The 24,768-nt window shown below is 44.9% G+C and overlaps 1 protein-coding gene across 5 annotated transcripts in view; it reads right to left on the bottom strand.

The window, feature by feature from the left end:
• The window catches only part of FER (FER tyrosine kinase), a 634,526-nt gene that overhangs the window by 120,798 nt on the left and 488,960 nt on the right, over positions 1–24,768 (bottom strand). For all 5 annotated transcript variants that reach the window (XM_063964096.1, XM_063964094.1, XM_063964097.1 and 2 more), the window contains one exon: positions 3,384–3,507. In XM_063964096.1, the coding sequence (XP_063820166.1) occupies positions 3,384–3,507 (124 nt within the window). The remainder of the gene's footprint in view (positions 1–3,383; positions 3,508–24,768) is intronic.

The following is a 24,768-nucleotide window of genomic DNA, read 5'->3' as shown; positions in this document are numbered from 1 at the left end:
TCGTAGGAATATTTAGAATCCAGCCATGTTGCCGTAACACTTCCAGAGAACGTGCTACGCTGATCAGCAACTGCTCTCTTGACCTCGCTTTTATGAGGAGATCGTCCAATATGGGATAATTGTGACCCCTTGCTTCCGCAGGAGTACCATCATTTCCGCCATTACCTTGGTAAATATTCTCAGAGCCGTGGAGAGACCAAACGGCAACGTCTGAAATTGGTAATGACAATCCTGTACCACAAATCTGAGGTACGCCTGATGAGGTGGATAAATGGGGACATGAAGGTATGCATCCTTTATGTCCAGAGACACCATAAAATCCCCCCCTTCCAGGCTTGCAATGACCGCTCTCAGCGATTCCATCTTGAACCGGAACCTTTTTAGGTACATGTTCAGGGATTTTAAATTCAATATGGGTCTGACCGAACCGTCCGGTTTCGGTACCACAAACATGGTCGAACAATCCTTGTTGAAGGAGGGGAACCTTGACCACCACCTGTTGAAGATACAATTTGTGAATTGCAGTTAACACTATTTCCCTCTCTAAGGGGGAAGCTGGCAGGGCCGATTTGATGTATCGGTGAGGGGGCATCTCTTCGAATTCCAGCTTGTATCCCTGAGACACAATATCTATTGCCCAGGGATCCAACTGGGAGTGAACCCACTTGTGGCTGAAATTTCGGAGACGCGCCCCCACCGGGCCTAGCTCAGCCTGTGGAGCCCCAGTGTCATGCGGTGGATTTAGTAGAAGCCGGGGAGGACTTCTGTTCCTGGGAACTAGCTGTGTTGTGCAGCTTCTTTCCTCTGCCCCTGCCCTTGGCAAGAAAGGACACACCTCGGACTTTCTTGTTTTTCTGTGATCGAAAGGACTGCATTTGGTAATACAGTGCTTTCTTAGGCTGTGAGGAAACATATGGCAAAAAATGTGACTTTCCAGCCGTAGCTGTGGAGACCAGGTCCGAGAGACCCTCCCCAAACAATTCCTCACCCTTGTAAGGTAAAACCTCCATATGCCTTTTTGAGTCGGCATCACCTGTCCATTGCCGAGTCCACAGGACCCTTCTGGCAGAAATCGACATAGTATTTATTCTAGAACCTAGTAGGCTAATGTCTCTTTGAGCATCTCTCATATAAAGGACAGCGTCTTTAATATGCCCCAGGGTCATTAATATAGTATCCTTGTCTAAGGTATCAAGTTCCTCAGATAAGGTATCCGTCCATGCTGCTACAGCACTACACACCCAAGCCGACGCGATTGCCGGCCTCAGTAAGGTACCTGAATGTGTATAAATGGACTTCAGGGTACCCTCCTGTTTTCTATCCGCAGCATCTTTGAGGGTAGCCGTATCCTGTGACGGCAGGGCTACCTTCTTGGATAAGCGTGTCAAAGCTTTGTCCACCCTAGGGGAGGATTCCCAGCGTAACCTGTCCGTTGGCGGGAAAGGACACGCCATAAGAATCCTTTTGGAAATCTGCAGTTTTTTATCTGGAGATTCCCAAGCCTTTTCACATAACTCATTGAGCTCGTGTGAGGGGGGAAAAGTTACCTGCGGCTTCTTTTCCCCATACATATGAACCCTCCCGTCAGGGACTGGGGTTTCCTCTGTGATGTGCAACACATCCTTAATAGCTATAATCATATAACGGATGGATTTAGCCAATCTTGGCTGTAACTTTGCATCATCGTAATCGACACTGGAGTCAGAATCCATGTCGGTATCCGTGTCAATAATTTGGGATAGTGGGCGCTTCTGAGACCCTGTCGGCCTCTGCGACATAGGATCAGGCATGGGTTGGGACCCTGACTGTCCTGAGGCTTCAGCTTTTTCCAACCTTTTATGTAAGGAATTAACATTATAATTTGAAACCTTCCACATATCCATCCAATCAGGTGTCGGTGCCGTCGGCAGAGTCACCACATTCATTTGCTCCCGCTCTGCTTCCACATAGCCTTCCTCATCAGACATGTCGACACAAGCATACCGACACACCACACACACAGGGAATGCCCTTTTTGAAGACAGTTCCGCCACAAGGCCCTTTGGTGAGACAGAGAGAGAGAGTATGCCAGCACACACCCCAGCGCTATATAACCCAGGAATAACACAGTAACTTAATGTTAACCCAGTAGCTGCTGTATATTGTGTTTTTAGCACCTAATTATGTGCCCCCCCTCTCCTTTTACCCTTTTCTACCGTGATCTGCAGGGGAGAGCTTGGGGAGCTTCTTCTCAGCGGAGCTGTGGAGAAAAAATGGCGCTGGTGAGTGCTGAGGGAGAAGCCCCGCCCCCTCGACGGCGGGCTTCTGTCCCGCTAAAATACATATCTTTTTGGCGGGGGCTCATACATATATACAGTGCCCAACTGTATATATGAGTACTTTTGCCAACAGAGGTCCATATGCTGCCCAGGGCGCCCCCCCCCCCTGTGCCCTGCACCCTTACAGTGACCGGAGTATGTGAGGTGTGTTTGGAGCAATGGCGCACAGCTGCAGTGCTGTGCGTTACCTCATGTGAAGAACGGAGTCTTCTGCCGCCGATTTCGAAGTCTTCTTGATTCTCATACTCATCCGGCTTCTGTCTTCCGGCTCTGCGGAGGGGACGGCGGCGCGGCTCTGGGATCGGACGACGAGGGTGAGATCCTGTGTACGATCCCTCTGGAGCTAATGGTGTCCAGTAGCCTAAGAAGCAGGACCTAGCTTCAGAGAGTAGGGCTGCTTCTCTCCCCTCTGTCCCACGATGCAGGGAGTCTGTTGCCAGCAGAGCTCCCTGAAAATAAAAAGCCTAACAAAATACTTTCTTACAGCAAGCTCAGGAGAGCTCACTGAACAGCACCCAGCTCGTCCGGGCACAGATTCAAACTGAGGTCTGGAGGAGGGACATAGAGGGAGGAGCCAGAGCACACCAGAATCTAAATTCTTTCTTAAAGTGCCCATGTCTCCTGCGGAGCCCGTCTATTCCCCATGATCCTTACGGAGTCCCCAGCATCCACTAGGACGTTAGAGAAAAGCCTGTATTATTATACTGCTATAATGACCATCAGTCATTAATCGCAATATCAGGCTGTTTTTATCGTCCGAAAACTGATAGGGGCTAATTGGATACCCTACGTGAAGTTGTATCAAAATCCTAAACAAATTTTATGTTTGTACCCAAACTTTGCATAATGCACAGAACTTTTAAAAGTGTATAAAATTACCTTCAGGCTATGTATATAAGGTGTATGAAACATACTGTAAATGCATTTTGTGTTTAGACTTGGAGCCCATCCCCAAGATATCTCATTATGGTATGCAAATATCCCAAAATACGGAAAAATCTTATATCTAGAAAACCTCTCCCAAGCATTCTGGATATAAGAGACTCAACTTGTAAATGTACATACCTGTGAATACAGTTTTTAGACTCCAGATAGGCCATGCCGGAAGCTGCATCCAAAGAAAACTTCACTAGCTGTTTAGGTTTCATATCATCCTTCTTCTTTCTTAAAAAGGAAAGGAAATCACCACCTAGGGAAACAGACAGATGGACAGTGAGAGACCGCAGGAACAAGAATTCAATTAAATCTCTCATTAGTGCGGAATATCTAGCAACGTACATATTGAACCAGAATGGGAAAATGAAAAACTTCTCTTTCTAAAAACTGAAATACTAAACACTTTTCACCAATTACTTTGATGACATGCTGTCTACTTCAACACGTTTGATTCACTGTACAATAAAGTTATTTTAAAGAAATAATGATCACACGTTCTGTCACCTAACTAATATAGTTTCACATCAGTGTAACACGGAGCCTCACATTTTATTTTAGGAGTAATGGAAATAATCACAATTTAATTGACACCATATTACTTATTTATTATTACCAGTTATTTATATATAGTGTACACATATTCTGCAGCACTTTACAGAGAATATTTGGCCAATCAGTCCGAAGCACGCAGAGGAAACCCAAGCTAGCACCGGAAAAATATATAAACTCCACACTGTAAGGGCCATTATGGGAATGGAACCTATGACCTCAGTGCTGTGAGGAAGTAATGCTAACCATTACACCATCCATGCTGTCCCAAATTATTATTTGAATAATAATGCACACTTTATTCCAGAACTTTCAGTAGCTTATTAAACATTTTCAATATCCCTGAAGCCACCGCATAACATCACTATTGTTTAATCTACACTTACAATCAATTAACTTATCATTCACACTTGCCGACAATCTAGCTGCCTCTTCCGGCAGGAGGCAGCCAAATCAGCGCAGCAGGGGGCATGGTACTGCACAGAGGGGCGTGATGGGGAAAAATATGATACTCTTTGGGGCAGAGGGGGCCATGGCCCCACCCTCACTACACTATGCCTAGATTACTGAAATAGTGGAGGAGGCGGGGCCACGATGACGCAAATCAGTGCAAATTGCATCATCGGCACACCAGCTGCGGGGGACAGATGCATGCTGCTTCTGGGAGGTCCGAACGGGGGACTTGGCAACTTTTTTACGGGTGGCTGGGAGCACCACCCTATTTTTCGGGAGCCTCCCAGGCCTTTCAGGGAGAGTAGGCAAGTATGCTTATACTTCATATTTTTAGTCTAGTGCAGTTCTCAAACTGTGTGCCTAGGCACCCTGGGGCACCTCAGGGCTCTTGCAGGAGTGCCTCAAGTTGGTGGTCCACGACCAAATCAAACCATTTTTGGTCAAAGTGATAGGCAAAACTAGTGCTAGTGGCTGCCAATCATAAAACATGGGGACAATCAGAAACACAACTGTACACCAACACACATAATTGAATCTAAGGATGACAGGTAGGCACAATTTATATATATTTTTTTTTCAAAATGTATTAATAAAAAAATATTTTATACTGGGGTGCAATGAAAAAAAAATGCTGATACTCTCAGGCCCTGTGATTCAAGAAAGTTTGGGAACCACTGGTCTAGTGCGTAGTATCTCTTTCTGATTCCCCAAGGAGGCCTATCATATTGTAAATTTTGTTATTTAATATACTGTACATTGCAGCATGGGATAGGGTTCATGATGTTCCTTAACATTTTCATAACAAAGTGTAATCGACAATACTCAAATATTAATGCTGCATTATTTATCAGACAAATCCAAACCACTAATAACTTCAAAAAGAGACCGTTTTCCATAATATCAAACCCTCCCCCCCCCCATTTATTCTTGGCTGTTAGTTTTGACTATCTTTATCCGGTAGCTGCTGCACTGCTTCTAACATCCCACATGACATTATAATAGTCTTCCCTTCCCGATGAAGTTAAGAAAGATGGTAACCTACACCTGTCCGAGGCACTTCAGATGTTTTAGATTTATTCTTATATATCGTTCCGATGAACATGGTTGCATGACAGTCACTATCTTAATGCCACATCCCAGCATTTCTGAGAGTTCTTGTTGGATTAAAGCAACTTGACTCAGTACTGCAAACTCAAAGGTCAATGGGGGTAATTCTGAGTTGATCGCAGCAGCAAGTTTGTTAGCAATTGGGCAAAACCATGTGCACTGCAGGGGGTGCAGGTGTAACATTTGCAGAGAGAGTTAGATTTGGGTGGGTTATAGTGTTTCTGTGCAGAGTAAATACTGGCTGCTTTATTTTCACACTGCAATTTAGATTTCAGTTTGAACACACCCCACCCAAATCTAACTCTCTCTGCACATGTTATATCTGCCCCACCTGCAGTGCACATGGTTTTGCCCAACTGCTTAAAAATTTCTTGCTGCGATCAACTTGGAATTACCCCCATTATGAGTATTCAGATACCTATTTCAGGAACCAGGCAATGCTGGACAAGCCTCACTGGCAGAAACAGACATTCCCCCTTTGACAGGGTCATTTACACATATTAATAAAATCTCCCTGAAATCATTTGTCAAATGGAAGCAACTGTTAATATGGTGTTGGCACTAATGTCAATAGATAGGGTAGAGAAGTTAGGAAGGTGGTTTCGGGATTTTATGTTTATGTAAAGTGGTTAGCTTTCAGAGATGAAAGCAAGTAATAAGTATGGATGTGAGGAATAACTCTTGGTGGCAGAAGAGGGCTCAAGTTGGGATGTATTTTGAGACAAAAAGATGTACGTTGTGGCAGTTTTGCTAATAGCTTAATATATTAGTAGGAGTATGCCACGATCCGGGTACTGAGACATCGTTCTCTACTGGTCAGCGAGCCAGGGCCGGGTTTTAACTATGGTTATGGTTACTGCCTACAGCGCTGGTATCAGCGGCCTCCTCAGTAAATGTACTCACGGTGGTGTGGCGCTCTCAGCCATTGCCGCGCCTGTGGTCCTCAGCTGGATGCGCGTCCTCGGTGTGCCCCAGCCACCACTTCGATCCCTGTGGCCGCTGTGCGCGTCTTGGCACGTGGAGTCCGGCTGCTGCGGCCTCAGCCGCCATTGTTGTTTGTACTCATGCCTCACAGTACTTAGTTCCCCTTCTGGTTCTGTTAATGGGCACAGCTATCTTGGACTTTGACACATGATACCCATTCACCTATCCTCAGTGCTACTGGAGCCATGTCATTATTGCCAGATCAATCCCTGTTATGCAGCAGGTATAAATATCCTGTCCCAGCTCCCAGAAGATTGTCAATGCTTCCATTGTCTACCCTGTGAGTACAGTGTGCAGTTCACTGTGGACTTCTCTTGCGTTTCAGCCTGACTCCCTGGTGGTTTCCTCCTGCGGTGTTGTTCCAGCTCTCCAGTGTTTAAGCCCTGTGGTGCAGCCTGTCATCTTTGCTCCTGCACCCAGTGCTAACAAAAGGGTTATGCTCCAGCTTTCCAGTAGCCACTCTCCAGTTACCCTCTGTGTTCCTGCGAATCCCAGCTTCTTTTACAGTTCTCCTGCGAACCCCAGCTCTTCTACAGTTCTCCTGCGTCTCCTGCGAACCACAGCTTCTTTTACAGTTCTCCTGCGAACCACAGCTTCTTTTACAGTTCTCCTGCGAACCCCAGCTTCTCCTTCAGTTCTCCTGTGAACCCCAGCTTCTTCTACTATTCTCCTGCGAACCCCAGCTTCGCCTACAGTTTATCTACGAACACCAGCTTCATTTATAATTTACCAGAGCACCCCAGTATTATTTACAGTTCACCTGCTAATCTCAGCTTCACGTTATACCTCACCTGGCTTCCCAAGTATCGTACTGAACTTTCACGCTCATTCCGGATTACTGGTCCTAAGCAGCTGTATTATATTCACCTGTGACTTTTATTTGTTTCATTGCACCTTATATGATTTTTAATTTAATAAACTCCCTCATAGATATCTTCAGTTGTCGTGGTCACGCCTTCGGGCACTTACTGCTACTGTCTAACGCATGTCTAGGAGTCCACTCACTCCTCCTAAATTCCGGTACCCGTCAGCCCCTATAACTGAGGCTTCCAGTTACCTTCACCAGCCCTCAGTTGTGACAGAGTATATTGATTCATTGAATGCAGTAAAGTACACGCAACCAATGTACTGTAGGTATTAGTAGAGCAGCAGTCAATTAATGTTTTATTGGGAAAATTAGTCTAGCAGTGACATTTCAAACAGATTACATGGGTTAAAGTTTGATAAGGGGAGACGAGTAACAATAGAAGTGCAACAATTAATGTAATACATTATGAAGGCATGAATGAAAGCTTTTGTAGTGTTGTGTAGAGTGAATGTGACTTTTGCACCGCCCTGCCTATTTTTTGGAGCCAGTCTTTATTTGTCTTGCTCCAGATCTCTATTTACTTCTTTTTTCCCACTTGCACCTAGTTCTCTACCTGATTGCTACGTTTGACAATCTTCAATCCATCTTCTTTTTTCCTTACCAAACTGTGTTTCTAATACGTAGTATTTACTTAATCTATGCCTAAATTTTAAGTCCGTAATACATAAACGAAATATTTTCTTTTTTTTGAAAAGCGAAGGTGTTAAAACATTTGCACAATGAGAGAATTTAATACCAAATTATAACATATTTATAGCCCACACTTTTTTCTGCAGCAACTGTGCCTATATCATTATGTGTTGTGGTAGATTAGATATACTTAGTAACCCACTGTGTTAAGTGAAGGTTTGAAAGGGTTCTATAACAGAAATATACATTAGAATTTTCTTAGCAAAGTATAGCTACTTATGTTTCACAATAAACAGGATAATGCAGGGTTATTAAACAGATTTAAGAGCAGACTGACTGAGTCTCTAAGGCTCTGGCATATTAAGCTGGAGTGTTTGTGAGAAGGATTTGCATTTTAATTGCCATCATCCTTACTTTTCATCCATTGTGCCAGTACTAGATTTTAGGCTTCTTAAGAAACAGACTCTCCTCAGGTGATGACCTTAATGGTTTTTGTTCTTAATGACAGCTCTTGGTACGTTACACCTGCTTATCCTCAAGCTATTGCTCAGCTGTTGATGTTTGCGGTTTGTAAGGATTTCAGCAATCATATTTTCTTTTAAGTTTCTCATAAGGGAGGTGGTTTAGTGAGAAAACATGAAATGAGCTTTCTAACTAGTTTTATAGTTTAAAAAGCAATAAAAAAAAAAGAAAAGTTGAACCATCCAAATATGTAAAAGCATTCTCTACAGCTTGTGATGTATTTCCAAAACCAGTAAAAATAAGTGAATCACATGGCAGGCTCCACTTAACAGTGACTACTTACTGCTGCAACATGAAGAAGTCTTAGGGCATACCTGTACATAGGTTTACTAAACAGAGTGTGCCTCTTAAAACTAATATATTCAAGCAAAAAAATGGTGGTGATAAGAAATCTGAAAGGACAGTCAGCGTGACAGGGGCTCTTATTAGAGATGAGACTCTGATGTGTACATTGACATTACCAGCGAGCGATCCTTCTGATCCCTCAACCAAAACATTTTACAAACTTTAGGCCATAGACTGTAATAGCTAATTTCATTTATAGATGACGTTAGCTACCGGGTTGAAGTTTGGTAGGATCTGACAGGGGGCTGCTTTTGCAAACAAAAAGCGCATTAGATATCTGCTGTGGTTACCCCTTCCGAACGCCCTGGAGATAACAATTTTTGGGAATATTTCCTGCAAAATTATTTGCAAAATGTGCCTTTTAATGCTGTGATTGATTAAAACGCTAAAGGGTACTTGTATGCGGATTTCCAAACAGAGGTCAACACAGAGGGTGATTTAAAAAAAAAAAGGAGCAATAAACAGGATTTTTTTTTTTTTAAACTAAGTGTCAGGTTTTACACTTTTCAACATGTTTGTGCCAAACATTTAAAAGGACTATGCTTTTACTAGCAATAACAGGAATTTGGTACTTACCGATAATTCCCTTTCTCCGAGGCCATAGGGGACACTGTAGACTTCCAGTTGTTCATCCAAGTTGGTTAAATTTGTGTTCAACCAATTTGTATGAACGACAGTTTCTGTTCGTTTTTCAGTGTTTGGGAGCAAATGGTCGATTGTCATTTGTTCTCATCCATTACCAGATTTTCATTCCAACCAGCTAGATCTGACAGATTATCTGACAGATAATTGTATAGTGTGTGCCTAGCTGTACACAGTCCTCAAGGCACCCCAACAGTTCAGATTTTAAGGATATCCATGCTTAGGTACAGGTGACTTAATTAGTGCCTTAATCAGTTTGATTATACCATCTGTGCACCAGCAGGGATATCCCTAAAACTTGGATTTTGGGGCTTTAAGGACCTCATTTGAGAACCAGTGATATAAACCTTTAACTGGAATTTCCACATATTTGCTGCCATTCTAAATACTTCTCAGGGTTTATTTATGAAGTGTTGGGTTATAAAACCATAAGAGAGTATGCATGCCCAATATTTAAAAGTGCAATGCTTCTACTGGCCATGTTTCTCCTGCAGCCCATAGGGGACACTGTAGACTTCTTACGATGGTGAAATAGGTGGTGTCAGATAGGAGCCGGCACTTTAAATTTTCAGCTAAGACAGGCCCCCTCCTTCTCCATTTCCCCCCCCAGACACCAGTCTCTAGAATGTGCCCAGGGGAGTCAATACCCTGGGCTTAGTCTCTCTTATGGGACTTTTAAATTTCATTATATTTTAAGTTTATTCTTTTGAGGACAGGCAGACAGCGTTATCTGCTGTTTGCCTGCAACGTGGGATTCCGGGAGGGGGCTTGCACGCAGCGCACCTCAAGTCTCCGGCCACCGGAACCTCTCTCCCTGGGACGCGCCGCTGCTGCTTGCGGATAGCGTTACGGGTCCGAGGCCGTATCGACGCACACCCGGAGGAAACTGCATCTGGTAAGAGGGCATCCGCCCACCGCTGCGGCGCCCATTAGCTTAGCACGGCTGGCAGAGGGGGGGATCCACATCCAGTCTTAGAAGGTGCCTGAGATGAGTCGGAGACTAGGCAATCTCCCGAGAGGAAGAAAGCAGGAGAAGACAGAACAGGATCAGACCAGAAGAGCACAAGGTCCAAGCCAATCAAACACAGACATACCTCAACAGTAAGCAGCGCGGGGAGGGCGTCCAGTGTCCCCTATGGCCTCGGATAAAGGGAATTATTGGTAAGTACCAAATTCCTGTTTTCTCCTGCAGACAATAGGGGACACTGTAGTCTTCTTACGATAGGGACGTCCCAAAGCTACCCCCACAGGTGGGAGAGCGCTGAGACCCCTGTAATATTATGCGACCAAAGCGAGATGTAGAAGACGCAAAAGGTGTCGAACCTGTGGAACCGAATAAAAGCGTGCGAAGCAGACCAAGTGGCCGCCATGCACAATTGGGTAAGTGAGACCCCACAAGAAGATGCCCAAGAAGAGCCCACCGAGCGAGTAGAATGAGCCGAAATTGATTCAGGAGGTGGCTGCGAAGCCACCAGATATGCCTGATGGATAGTCAAGCCTGATTGAACAAGCCAAGGACTGTTAACAGGCCAACCACGTTTTGCTGCATCATACAAGACAAATAGGACGTCAATCTTACGGAGAGACGCCGTTCGGTCCACTTAGGTGCGCAAGGCGCGCACCACATCCAAGGAAGTAGAGTCTCCTGACAACACTGTAACCACAATGGCCTGGTTGACGTGGAACGCTGAAACAACCTTTGGTAAAAATTCCGAAACCCGTCTTGCTGATGCCAAAGCCAGCAACAAAAGTCTTCCAGGTGAGGAAACGAAGCTCCACGGATTCCAATGGCTCGAAGACCTCTGACTGTAGGAAGGAGAGAACCAGGGATAAATCCCACGGTTCCGTTGGTGCAACAAACGGCGGCTGTAGTTGCAGAAACCCCTGTAGGAAAGTCTGTACATCAGGGATAAGAGCCAACCAGCGATGGAAAACAACAGACACGGCTTAAATCTGGACCTTAATAGAGCTCAGCCGAAGTCGTGCTTACAGACCTGCTTGGAGGAAGTGTCGAAGATGAGACAAGCTGAACAACGTAGTAGGCAAATGATCATTTTCGCACCAGGATACATAGGACTTCCAGATGCGATGGTAATGCGCAGAAGTCACAGGTCTCCTAGCTCGCAGCATAGTGGGAATGACCACACGTGGGATGCCCCGCCTTCTTAATAGCGTGGTCTCAACAGCCACGCCGTTAAACAAAGCTATCCTAAGTTTTGGAAGACGAATGATCCTTGTTGAAGGAGAACTTCACAAAGCGGAAGTCAAAATGGCTCGTCCGCTAGAAGCATTCGCAGATCGGAGTACCATGCTTTGTGAGGCCAGACCGGAGCAATGAAAATAACCAAGGCTCACTCTCTCTTGATGCGTTTGGGGACCCTCGACAGAAGTGGCAGAGGTGGAAATAGATGCAACCCTCGAAAATCCCAGGGAATCGACAGTGCATCCACAGCTGTCGCCTCCAGATCTTGTGACCTGGAGCAATACCACAGACGTTTCTTGTTGAGCCTGGATGCCATCAAGTCGATCTCGGGCAGGCCCCACATCAGTGAGAGCTGATGAAAAACAGATGGGTGAAGCACCCACTCCCCCGGATGAAGGTCTTGACGACTGAGGTAAAATGCTTCCCAGTTGTCGACGTCGGGGATGAAGACTGCCGATAGAATTATTGCATATTTCTCCGCCCAAAGTAGAATGTGGCGGACCTCGCACTAAGCATTACAGCTTCTTGTTCCTCCCTGCCTCTATGTATGCCACCTCCGTGGCATTGTCCGATTGAACGCGGACTGCCCGCCCTCAGAGAATGCAATCCACTTGTCTTAAGGTATCTGCGACCACCTGAAGGTCCAGGACCTTGATTGAGAGCTGCACTTCCTGGCATGTCCATTGCCCTTGATACTGATGGTCCAGGACTACTGACCCCCAGGCCCTGAGACTGGCATCCGTTGTCAGCAGCGTCCAGTCCATCATCCCGAATCTACTGCCCTGCTGAAGATGGCTGCACTGCAGCCACCATTTCAGACAGTCTTGTTTCGGCCGACAGGTGTACCAGCCGATGCATGTGTAGGTGAGAGCCCGTCCACTGGGGCAACAGGTCCAATTGGAATAATAAGTACACAAAGCATAGAAAGTCACAATTGCGCAACCGTGGCTGCCACTTTCAGTGAAAGAAATGAAGTTCCACTAAACCTTCACAAGTATACACAGAAAAGAAAAGAACCTCCACACAAGTGGCGCACACAAATAAATACTTAAGTGAACTGGGTCAATCTCCACACTTTTCAGTAAGCTTTATAACCTCAAAGTAAAAGATAAATCACAATAGTGTATTATCATTATAGTCTTATCAGTCTATTCAAATCTCTTTTGGGGGGAATCGTACCCGTTAAGATGTCTACCAGGTTAATGATAGACTAAATGCACATCTTAAACGTCAGAAAGAATAAAGCTCCTCTTGGGTCGAGTCCTTCTCTCGTCTCCTCTGTCCACAGGCTCAGATGGAATGGTCTACCATAAATGTAGACAATAGAACAGGATATGGAAAAAACCTCAGGCGTCCCTAGAAAAAGTCCTTCCGTCCTGGGTGGAGATCCTCTGTCTGCAAAGCCCCTCCTTGCCAACGCGTTTCGATACACACACCGGTATCTTTGTCAAGGCATGGGGAGGAAGTCATCTCTTAGGGTTTTTATACCCATATCAAACAATCTTAAAACATCCCTAAAACTAGACATAGACCTACTGAACTGTCCCTAATCCTATATCTATATAGGCAAGTCCGCTCCTTTAAGATCCATTTCTGATTTCATACGGGTTTGTATTTTCCCGCTCTACGCCACTGTGTTGTTTACCGGAAGTGACGTTCCACAACCTCTCGCAACGTCACATCCTGTCCGGAGGTTTGGTATGCGGCGGAGAAACCCTTCCCCGTCTCTTGTGTCCCGGTCAGTACAGTTCCTTATCTTTAAACCAGTTGTTATTCCGGATATGGCCGCCATTGTTTGAATGAATCAGACATCATACAACCGGCAAAGTTGTATCTTGAAATGGATATTCTCAGTCACCGTCTTAATTATATTTGTAGTGCGTGGGTCTCATTAATTATTGATCCTTAGACTTAAACAACAAGTGACATCATATTAGATCCCAGAAAAAACACAAATATAAATCCACAATAAAACAAAAATTATATCTAAATTAAAACAAAGGAAAAATACCGTCATAAAAGGGTTACGTGAAATACCAGAAAAAAGAGAGAGGAAAACAGATAATTTAAAAGTGCACTACGATCTACAGAAACCATTTCAATTCGAAATCCTTGTTAATCCCTTTCGGTGCAAGGGTTTCAAATTGATGGATCATCCTCATTTCGTTTTTGGCTAATTTTTTGTTAATGTCAGTAGATTTTGGGTCATTAAAAACTCTCCTTAACCCATAAAAATGTATTATGTGATTTATATCACAATTATGCTTTTCCTTAAAATGATTAGAGAGCGCATGATTCTCTACCCCCTTCTTTATATTGCGCAGATGTTCCCCGACTCTTGTTTTTAACTGCCTACTTGTTCTGCCAATATAAAAAAGGTTGCATGAACATTCTATGCAATAAATTACATTAATAGAATTACATGTGATAAACTCTTTGATGTTACATCTTTTACCGTTTATCATCACAAATTCCTTTTTGTTGCCGAAAGTGTTCTTCACGTTCTTGCAACCTATGCAGCCTGCACACCTATAGAAACCTTTTGATAATATTGTATTTGTTTTAGGTGAAACCGGAAGAAAACTCTTTACTAATTCCATTCTTAAATTCGGTGCCCTACGGAATATACAGACTGGTAGATCGGGAAGGTCATTTCCAGTTATGGGATCTATCCTCAACAGGTGCCAATGTTTTTTGAGAATTTTTTCAACCTTTTTATGTTGCGTTGTATATTGGGTTATAAATGCCCATTTAAACTTCTCATCCTCCTTCTCCTGTCTGTTCTTTTTTTGTAGTAACTCACCCCTATCAGTGTTCGATACAACTTCTAGAGTGAGTCACCTTCTCTTCCTCATAACCACATGATAGAAAATCACTTTTCATTTCATTGGCTTGTTCTAAAAAAAAATATGCTCATCCGAGCAGTTCCGCTTAAGCCTTTTGAACTGTCCTAGCGGTATAGAGTTTAACCAATTAAAATGGTGGCAGCTGTTCATATGTATGTAGGACCTTGAGTCGGTATCTTTCACAAAATTCTTAGTTTTTATGTGACCTTCTTCGATATATATACTTAAATCAAGGAAGTCCACTTTTTGGGCACTTATATTGTAACTCAATGTGATATTACGATCATTGGAATTTAGATATTCACAAAAATGATCCAGGAGGGCTCTATCCCCTTTCCAAATGAAAATAATATCATCTATGTATCGTCGCCATGACACCAGGTTCGCCCCATATGGATTATTACACCATACTTTTTTTTCCTCCCAGACACCCTTAAAGATGTTGGCGTAACTGGGGGCGAACCTGGTGCCCATGGCGGTACCTCTCCTTTGAATGAAAAAATCTTCCTTAAAAAGAAAATAATTTTTGTTCAAGATGAACTCCACCCCTTCAACTATTAGCAGTTATTGAGCCAATCCCTGACACAATGAGCCGTCCAGGGGGATTAGTGGGGTTCTTATGTATCTTTGGCAATACATATATAGTTGGAAAGACTGGTTCTTTCATGAATAAAAATTTTGATTCTGCATCAGTGAGTATTCCCTTTTTGTTGTATTTATCTATTAATGCTTTAATCTGAATGTCACAACTGAGGGCTGGTGCTGACCAGGGGGAAGCCTCAGTTGTAGGGGCTGAGGTATATGTATACCTGGGAGGCAGTACAGGGTTCTTGAACATGCAGGGAACCTTTAGAACAAATGTCCGAAGGTGTGACCACGACAAAAAGGTAAAGTTCAAAGGTTTTATTAAACACAGTTCAGAGGAATACTGATGACTTGGTACTGGTAATAGGAAACACAGTTCAGAGAAATACTTGGGATCGATGACGGAACACCGATGGTGACTTGGAATCGATGATGGAACACCGATGGTTACTTTGGGATCGATGGCGGAACACCTATGGTTACTGGGGATCGATGGCGGAACACCGATGGAGACTTGGGATCGATGGCGGAACACCGATGGAGACTTGGGATCGATGGCGGAACACCGATGGAGACTTGGTATCGATGGCGGAACACCGATGGAGACTTGGTATCGATGGCGGAACACCGATGGAGACTTGGGATCGATGGCGGAACACCGATGGAGACTTGGGATCGATGGCGGATCACTGATGGAGACTTGGGATCGATGGAGGAACACCGATGGTGACTTGGGATCGATGGTGGAACACTGATGGTTACTTGGGATTGATGGAGGAACACCGATGGTTACTGGCAGGGCAGACCACCGCTGGAAGCTAGAAGCTGGAAGCCGGTCTCGGGTAACTGCCAGTCACAGGGTGCAATGTTGAGACACTGCAGAGTCAGGCTGTACTGCAGAGAAAGTCCATGGGAGAACTGCACACAGGAATCACTGAAGACAATTGAAGCACTGACATCTTTCCACCCCAGGAACAGGATATTTATACCTGCTGGGAAGCAGGGATTGGCTGGCTGATTAACCAGAGACCAGAGTGCAGCTGCTGTGTAATCAGGCTGATAGCAGAGTGCAGCTGATAGGCTGAAAGGTAACATGTGATTAGGAAAACATGGCTGCGCCCATGGTAGCTTTTGGAGGGAAAGATTGTTTGTAACTTGAATGTGAGCTTTAACCATGAAGCTGCCAGAATCAAAGTAAAGAGATTTGAGACAATGAGATGCAGCATGCTGCACAGACAGTGCAGATGGAATCCAGGCTTGGAACACTGGGACAGTCTCAGGAGGCATTTGGAAGGTAAATACTGATAAGGAATTACCTAGATCGTGACAGCACCCCCTCCTTTAGGAGTGGCCCCAGGACACTTCTTATAAGTTCTTTACCTGAACAAATGGAAGGATCTAGATTGAATCCTGATGAACTTGAACTGGCTGGGACCAGAGGAGACTGTACCGGATCTATGGACGAGACCAAATTAAGTCCAGACAACCTTGAACCGGTTGAGACCGGCGGAGACTTTAGACCGACGGATAGGACCGGATTAGATCCGAAGGTATTGGAATCGGCTGGAACCGAAGGAGGCTGATCCGGACAGACGGATGGGACCGGATTGGGTCCAGATAAACTTGAACCGGCTGGGACCGGAGGAGTCTTCGGATTGACGGTTGAATCAGCTGGAACTGAAGGAGTCTTTGGACCTACGGATGGAACCGGATTGGGTCCAGAGATATCGGAATCGGCTGGAACCGAAGGAATCTTCAGACAGACGGATGGAACCGGATTGAGTCTAAAGACAGTTGAATCAGCTGGAACTGAAGGAGTCAGAATCCGGTTAGAACCGGAATGAGTGGTATCAAAGTGTTCAGTTAGACCATCCTGGACCTGGTCCATGCTGGATGCCAACAGGGTGGTGCTCTCTGAAGACGGCAAACAGGAGTTCATAACTGCATCTGTAGCACAAAAATTTCCATCTGGGAACTTGGCTCTGGATACTTCCCTTGGGACTGAAACTTTGGTGACCCCTCCTGGGGTTGATGAATCAAACACCTCTCTCAGGGTTGTTTTCTCCAGCACCCCTCCTGGGGTTGACAGATCAGAAACTCCTTTTTGAGAAGACTCATATGCCCCTACTAGAGCTTGAACATTGGATACCCCTCCTAGGGCTGTAGACACAGACGCCCCTCCTTGGGCTGTAGACACAGACGCCCCTCCTTGGGCTGAGTAAAGAGCATCATCATTCCAGCAAAGTTCGGACGCTAGGATCTGGTACTGTACCAGATATTTACCGACTGTTCGTGTCCCCTGACGTAGCCGGAGGATATCAGAGGAGGCAGAGGTCACACGACCTGGTTCATCAAAGATGCGCCTGAAGGTTGCCACGAAATCTGCATATGAAGAGAGCAGGGCATCAGACTTCTCCCATAGAGGTGATACCCAATCGAGGGCGGAGCTACTGAGGAGGGAGATGATGTAAGCAAACTTGGTGCGGTCAGTTGGAAAACTGCCAGGCTGTAACTCAAAATATATCTCACACTGATTTAGGAAACCCCGACAGGCTTTTGGGGAACCATCAAACTTGGCAGGTGTCGGTAAATGGAGACAAGGAGCAGAAACGGGAATGGTGGGTGGGGATACCACCAAAGGTACTGCAGTCGGCACACTGGACGCCCCTGAACCACGGAGGGTTACTTGTATTCCATCCAGCCGAGAGGAGAGGTCCTGGAGACAGCGGATCACATGGCCCTGTGCAGTCTCCTGACGTTCAAGGCAGGCTGCAAGTTCTTGCATCGGCCTGGTCGCTTGGACCTGGTCTCCGGCCGGATCCATTAGGTCAGTGCTTACTGTCACAACTGAGGGCTGGTGCTGACCAGGGGGAAGCCTCAGTTGTAGGGGCTGAGGTATATGTGTACCTGGGAGGCAGTACAGGGTTCTTGGACATGCAGGGAACCTTTAGAACAAATGCCCGAAGGCGTGACCACGACAAAAAGGTAAAGTTCAAAGGTTTTATTAAACACAGTTCAGAGGAATACTGATGACTTGGTACTGGTAATAGGAAACACAGTTCAGAGAAATACTTGGGATCGATGACGGAACACCGATGGTGACTTGGAATCGATGATGGAACACCGATGGTTACTTTGGGATCGATGGCGGAACACCTATGGTTACTGGGGATCGATGGCGGAACACCTATGGTTACTGGGGATCGATGGCGGAACACCGATGGAGACTTGGGATCGATGGCGGAACACCGATGGAGACTTGGGATCGATGGCGGAACACCGATGGAGACTTGGGATCGATGGCGGAACACCGATGGAGACTTGGGATCGATGGCGGAACACCGATGGAGACTTGGGATCGATGGCGGAACACCGATGGAGACTTGGGATCGATGGCGGAACACCGATGGAGACTTGGGATCGATGACGGAACACCGATGGAGACTTGGGATCGATGGCGGAACACCGATGGAGACTTGGGATCGATGGAGGAACACCGATGGAGACTTGGGATCGATGGCGGAACACCGATGGAGACTTGGGATCGATGGCGGAACACCGATGGAGACTTGGGATCGATGGCGGAACACCGATGGTGACTTGTGATCGATGGTGGAACACCGATGGTTACTTGGGATCGATGGCGGAACACCGATGGTTACTGGCAGGGCAGACCACTGCTGGAAGCTAGAAGCCGGTCTCGGGTAACTGCCAGTCACAGGGTGCAATGTTGAGACACTGCAGAGTCAGGCTGTACTGCAGAGAAAGTCCATGGGAGAACTGCACACAGGAATCACTGAAGACAATTGAAGCACTGACATCTTTCCACCCCAGGAACAGGATATTTATACCTGCTGGGAAGCAGGGATTGGCTGGCTGATTAACCAGAGACCAGAGTGCAGCTGCTGTGTAATCAGGCTGAGAGCAGAGTGCAGCTGATAGGCTGAAAGGTAACATGTGATTAGGAAAACATGGCTGCGCCCATGGTAGCTTTTGGAGGGAAAGATTGTTTGTAACTTGAATGTGAGCTTTAACCATGAATCTGCCAGAATCACAGTAAAGAGATTTGAGACAATGAGATGCAGCATGCTGCACAGACAGTGCAGATGGAATCCAGGCTTGGAACACTGGGACAGTCTCAGGAGGCATTTGGAAGGTAAATACTGATAAGGAATTACCTAGATCGTGACAGCGAAGTGATATTTTCTTCGTGGGGTTACCTCTCATCTTTTTAAATGTAATTTCATCGTTTAGCTGTCTATAGATTTCTTCCTCATACTTTTTTTGTCCAATAATACAATACGCCCCCCCCCCCCCCTTATCTGTGGGTTTTATAATTAATTCAGTATTTTCCCTTAATGTTTTTAGCTCCTTTCTTTCTCTGAAGGTCAAATTCTGAGGAATACGTGAATCATACAATCTCTCAATGTCCTCTTTAACCAATACACTAACGGTTTCCAAAAAATTACCCTTTAAATAAGCAGGGTAAAAGATGGAGTTTGGCCTGAAGTTAGATTCTATTCTTTCTTCCACGCTACTCTCATCCTTAGGTTTAATCTTATGACATTTTTTTAGGGTTAATTTCCGTATAAATTTTTGTGTATCTATAAAAATATCGAAAGGTTCTATCTTTGTCAAGGGGGCGAATTTTAAGCCCTTCTCTAAAAGAGTCCTTTTCTAACAGTATGTGACTACTTAGATTGAATATCTTTACCTTCCCTAATTTCTCAGGTTGCTTCACTTTCTCTTCAGTAGCTTCCAAAGATGTGGAAACTTTCCCTATTCTCTTCTTTCTTTTTCTAGGTTTTTTAATTCCCCCCCTGATTCCTCTGTGGGTTCTTTTTACCTCCATTGTCTGATCTGGGTGCCCCCTCTAAAAAAGGGCTATTACAATTGTCCTAATCTAGTTCTTGAAATCTATTGTTTGTTCTCCATAAGAGCCTATTGTGTCCCATATTCCTATTCTGTTGATGGAGGGGTTCCCTCTGTCTCCAATGGGTATTCTCTTCCCATCTCCTATCATTATTCTGCTTCCATTGAAACCTATTATAGGGTTTGAATGTTCTTCTCGTTCTTTCACTGGAAATTGGTTGATCCCTCTCCTCCCCTATATTGGGTCTTCCTATTTTAGTTCTATTGGGTCTTTTTCTTTCAGGTTGTGTAGGCTGTAAAAATTCCCTTTCACCACCTACTTGGGCCTGGGTTCCTTTCCCCAGTTCTTTACTGTCCCGTATGAATTTATTCTTTTTCCTACTGATTAAAACCGTTTCCAACTTTTTAATCTTTAATGTCATTTTTTCCTCCTTTTCCTTATATTCAGTAAGATCGCTAAAGGGAGCTATATAATTTTTATATTCATTTATTTTATCGTCCAATTTTGACAATTCATTCTTCCTTTCTATAATTAAGTTCATCAGGGACATAGAACACTCATCCAAGATGGAATTCCATTTTTCTCTAAAGGACTCAGTGGCATTGGTGAAACTGGCCTGTTTTTGTATTTTAAGGCCCCTAGGAATAAGTTTACAAGATAAATATCTCTCTAACGTCACCACCTCCCACCAGATTTTATTCGCCTTGATCAGTACATCCTCTAATTTCTGAAATACATTATCAAGATCTTCTTCCTCTACATTGAGGGTTTCAGCATGTTCTGAACAAGGAGTTCAATTTCCTCAATCTATCTTCCTTATAGGAAAACATATTGTATGCAGCAAAAATGACTATCAAAGGTAGAAATGAGACAATAAGTACACAAAGGATAGAAAGTCACAATTGCGCAACCGTGGTTGCCACTTTCAGTGAAAGAAATGAAGTTCCACCAAACCTTCACAAGTATACACAGAAAAGAAAAGAACCTCCACACAAGTGGCGCACACAAATAAATCTATATTGGCAGAACAAGTAGGCAGTTAAAAACAAGAGTCGGGGAACATCTGCGCAATATTAAGAAGGGGGTAGAGAATCATGCGCTCTCTAATCATTTTAAGGAAAAGCATAATTTTGATATAAATCACATAATAAATTTTTATGGGTTAAGGAGAGTTTTTAATGACCCAAGATCTACTGACATTAACAAAAAAATTGCCAAAAACGAAAATGAGGATGATCCATCAATTTGAAACCCTTGCACCGAAAGGGATTAACAAGGAATTTCGAATTGAAATGGTTTCTGTAGATGAGAGGTTCTCAAACTCGGTCCTCGGGGGCACACACAGTGCATGTTTTGCAGGTAACCCAGCAGGTGCACAGGTGTATTAATTACTCACTGACACATTTTAAAAGGTCCACAGGTGGAGCTAATTATTTCACTTGCAATTCTGTGAGGAGACCTGCAAAACATGCACTGTGTGTGCCCCTGAGGACTGAGTTTGAGAACCTCTGCTGTAGATCGTAGAGCACTTTTAAATTATCTGTTTTCTTATCTCTCTTTTTTCTGGTGTTTCACGTAACCCTTTTATGACGGTATTTTTCCTTTGTTTTAATTTAGATATAATTTTTGTTTTATTGTGGATTTATATTTGTGTTTTTTCTGGGATCTAATATGATGTCACTTGTTGTTTAACTCTAAGGATCAATAATTAATGAGACCCACGCACTACAAATATAATTAAGACGGTGGCTGAGAATCAAGATACAACTTTGCCGGTTGTATGATGTCCGATTCATGCAAACAACGGCGGCCATATCTGGAATAACAACTGGTTTAAAGATAAGGAACTGTAGTGACCGGGACACAAGAGACAGGGAAGGGTTTCTCCGCCGTATACCGAACCTCCGGACAGGATGTGACGTCGCAAGAGGTTGCGGAACGTCACTTCCGGTAAACAACACAGTGGCGTAGAGCGGGAAAATACAAAACCGCATGAAATCAGAAATGGATCTTAAAGGAGCGGACTTGCCTATATAGATATAGGATTAGGGACAGTTCAGTAGGTCTATGTCTAGTTTTAGGGATGTTTTAAGATTGTTTGATATGGGTATAAAAACCCTAAGAGATGACTTCCTCCCCATGCCTTGACAAAGATACCGGTGTGTGTATCGAAACGCGTTGGCGAAGAGGGGTTTTGCAGACAGAGGATCTCCACCCAGGACGGAAGGACTTTTTCCAGGGACGCCTGAGGTTTTTTCCATATCATGTGCTATTGTCTACATTTATGGTAGACCATTCCATCTGAGCCTGTGGACCGAGGAGACGAGAGAAGGACTCGACCCAAGGAGGAGCTTTATTCTTTCTGACGTTTAAGATGTGCATTTAGTCTATCATTAACCTGGTAGACATCTCAACGGGTACGAGTCCCCCCATAAGAGATTTGAATAGACTGATAAGACTATAATGATAATACACTATTGTTATTTATCTTTTACTTTGAGGTTATAAAGCTTACTGAAAAGTGTGGAGATTGACCCAGTTCACTTAAGTATTTATTTGTGTGCACCACTTGTGTGGAGGTCCAATTGGAATGTTCTGGAGTGGAACCGGCCAAATTGTAGGGCCTCGAAAGAGGCTACCTTCTTCTCCAGGAGGCTGATACACAGATGAACAGACACCTTGCGAGGGCAGAGTACCTGTCTTACCAGCTGTTGAATGGATTATATCTTGTCCTGAGGTAGATACACCTTCTGCTGAGTAGTGTCCAAGATCAGACCCAGGAACAAGAAGCGTTGTGATGGTATCAATTGTGACTTTTTGAAGTTTATAATCCATCCGTGGTGCAGTAAAAAGTCGTAGGCCTGATAAAACATCATGGAGAAGCTGCTCCGGAGAAGGAGCTTTTAGGAAGAGATCATCCAAGCAGGGGATGACCGTAATTCCCTGCACCCGAAGTTCTCCCACCATGATCTTGGTGAAGACTCTGGGCGCAGAAAGGCAGAATGGAAGGGCCCTGAATTGGTATTGTCTTCCAGCACTGTGAACCGCAGAAAAGCCTGATGCGGCTGCCAGATCGGAACATGCGAGTACGTGTCTTTTATATCCAGCGACAGCAGGAATTCATGCTGTTACAGGCCAGCAATGACCGACTGGATGGACTCCATTTTGAATTTGTTCTAACTGAGATACTGGTTGAAGGACCTTCCGTTGAAGATGTGACGTACGGATACGTCCGGCTTGGGGACAAGGAAAAGATTGGAAAAATATCCTTGGCCGCGTTCCGGGTTGGATAACCCTGGAGGCCAGCAGTTTTTCTATAGCTCCCTGCAAGACCAATCTTTTTTCTGGTAAATGTAGAAGTCCTGTTGTGAAGAACCGAGACAGAGGGTGGAAGGCAAAATCGATTTTGTAACCCCGGGTCATGATGTTCTGGACCCAGGTGTCCCAGCAAGTCCTCAACCAACGGTACTTGAAATCCAAAAGGCATGCACCCACCGTTGGATCCCCCAGGTGTGCCGGGAGCGCGTCATGTCACTGGCTTGTCAGCCGGTTTAGGCTCCTGAGAACGGGAGGTTGAAGCTGATGCTCCTCTGCCTCTCTGACCTCTAGAGGTAACAAAAGCTCCTCTAGGCTTGTGTCTGAACCCTGAGGAACCTTGAAAGGACCGAAAGGATGGTCCAGCAAAGGCTTTACGAGGGGCTGGAGCTGCAAAGGGTAAGAAAGTGGATTTCCCACCTGTTGCCTGCGAAATCCATTTGTCAAGTTCAGGTCCGAAGAGTATGTTTCCCAAGAATGGTAAGGCTTCCGCTGCTTTTTTGGACTCTGCATCCGCTCGCCATGACCGAAGCCAAAGGGAACGGCACGCAGCCCCTGCCGATACAGAAATTCTCGAACTGAGGAGACCTATGTCTTCGGAGGCCTCACCCAAGTAAACCGCCGATTCGCTAATATGCTCGGCGAGTGTTCTAAGTTCCGAACAAGGATGGTTGCCTTCCAAACCCTGACCAAGTTCTTCAGCCCAGCTTTCTATGGCTTTGTTGACCCATGATCCTACTAGAGCTGGACGAAGAATAACTTCCACCATAGTATAAATGTACTTAGAGGTAGTCTCCAAGCGACAGTCAGGCGCCTCCTTCAATGACGTAGCTCACGGGACGGGAGGTGGATTTTCCCATTTGGCTCTGGACTCTTCCTGGAAAGGATATAAAACTTTAAGGCGTCTGAAAATCTGAAATTTTCTATCAGGTGTCTTCAAGGCTGCAGCCAGAGGCTACTCCAGTTCCTGGTCCACTGGAAGACTTACCAATGATGTAGTAATAGGAGCCTTCGGGTCCTTAATATCCAAGGTCTGTCTGACCGCCCTTATGACGACGTCGACGCCTTGTGAGTCCTTGTGCGGAGTTTTATTCCAGTGGGGGATCGCCATCTGATTTGTAGTGGCAGTCCCCTACTTCCAGGTCTGAGTGAGGGTATTCCGAGGCATTAGATGTAGAACTGCGGGCAAAAATCTCCTCTTAGAAGGAGGTGGTGTCGGTATAGCCGATGAAGAACCGACTACCTGGACCAATGTATCTACAGACCGAGCCAAAGCCTGGGCCCATGCTGGCCCAGCTGTGTTGACCTGTCTGCGAGACATTTCCCTGTCTTTGTGGGAATTTGCCAGCTCAGATGAAAGATTGGCCATGACTGTTGTAAGAGAATGTATCCAGGCTGGAGAATGCTCCTGTATTTGTGCAGGAGTCTATTCCTCCACCTCATATGCTTCACAGATTAAAGCACACTTCCTGTGAGCCTGTGTAAATTTCTCTTTACATTGTCTGCAGGTAAAAAGTTTCTGAGAGCCCTTAGAAACTGTCTTATTAGCCATGTTTACACACAAACACACACAGTATCCAGGGGGTGCAACA

Source organism: Pseudophryne corroboree, chromosome 1, assembly GCF_028390025.1.
Source record: "Pseudophryne corroboree isolate aPseCor3 chromosome 1, aPseCor3.hap2, whole genome shotgun sequence".
Classification (NCBI taxonomy): Eukaryota; Metazoa; Chordata; class Amphibia; order Anura; family Myobatrachidae; genus Pseudophryne; species Pseudophryne corroboree.
The sequence above is the reverse complement of the archived record's forward strand: the minus strand, read 5'-3'. Positions and strand labels throughout refer to the sequence as shown.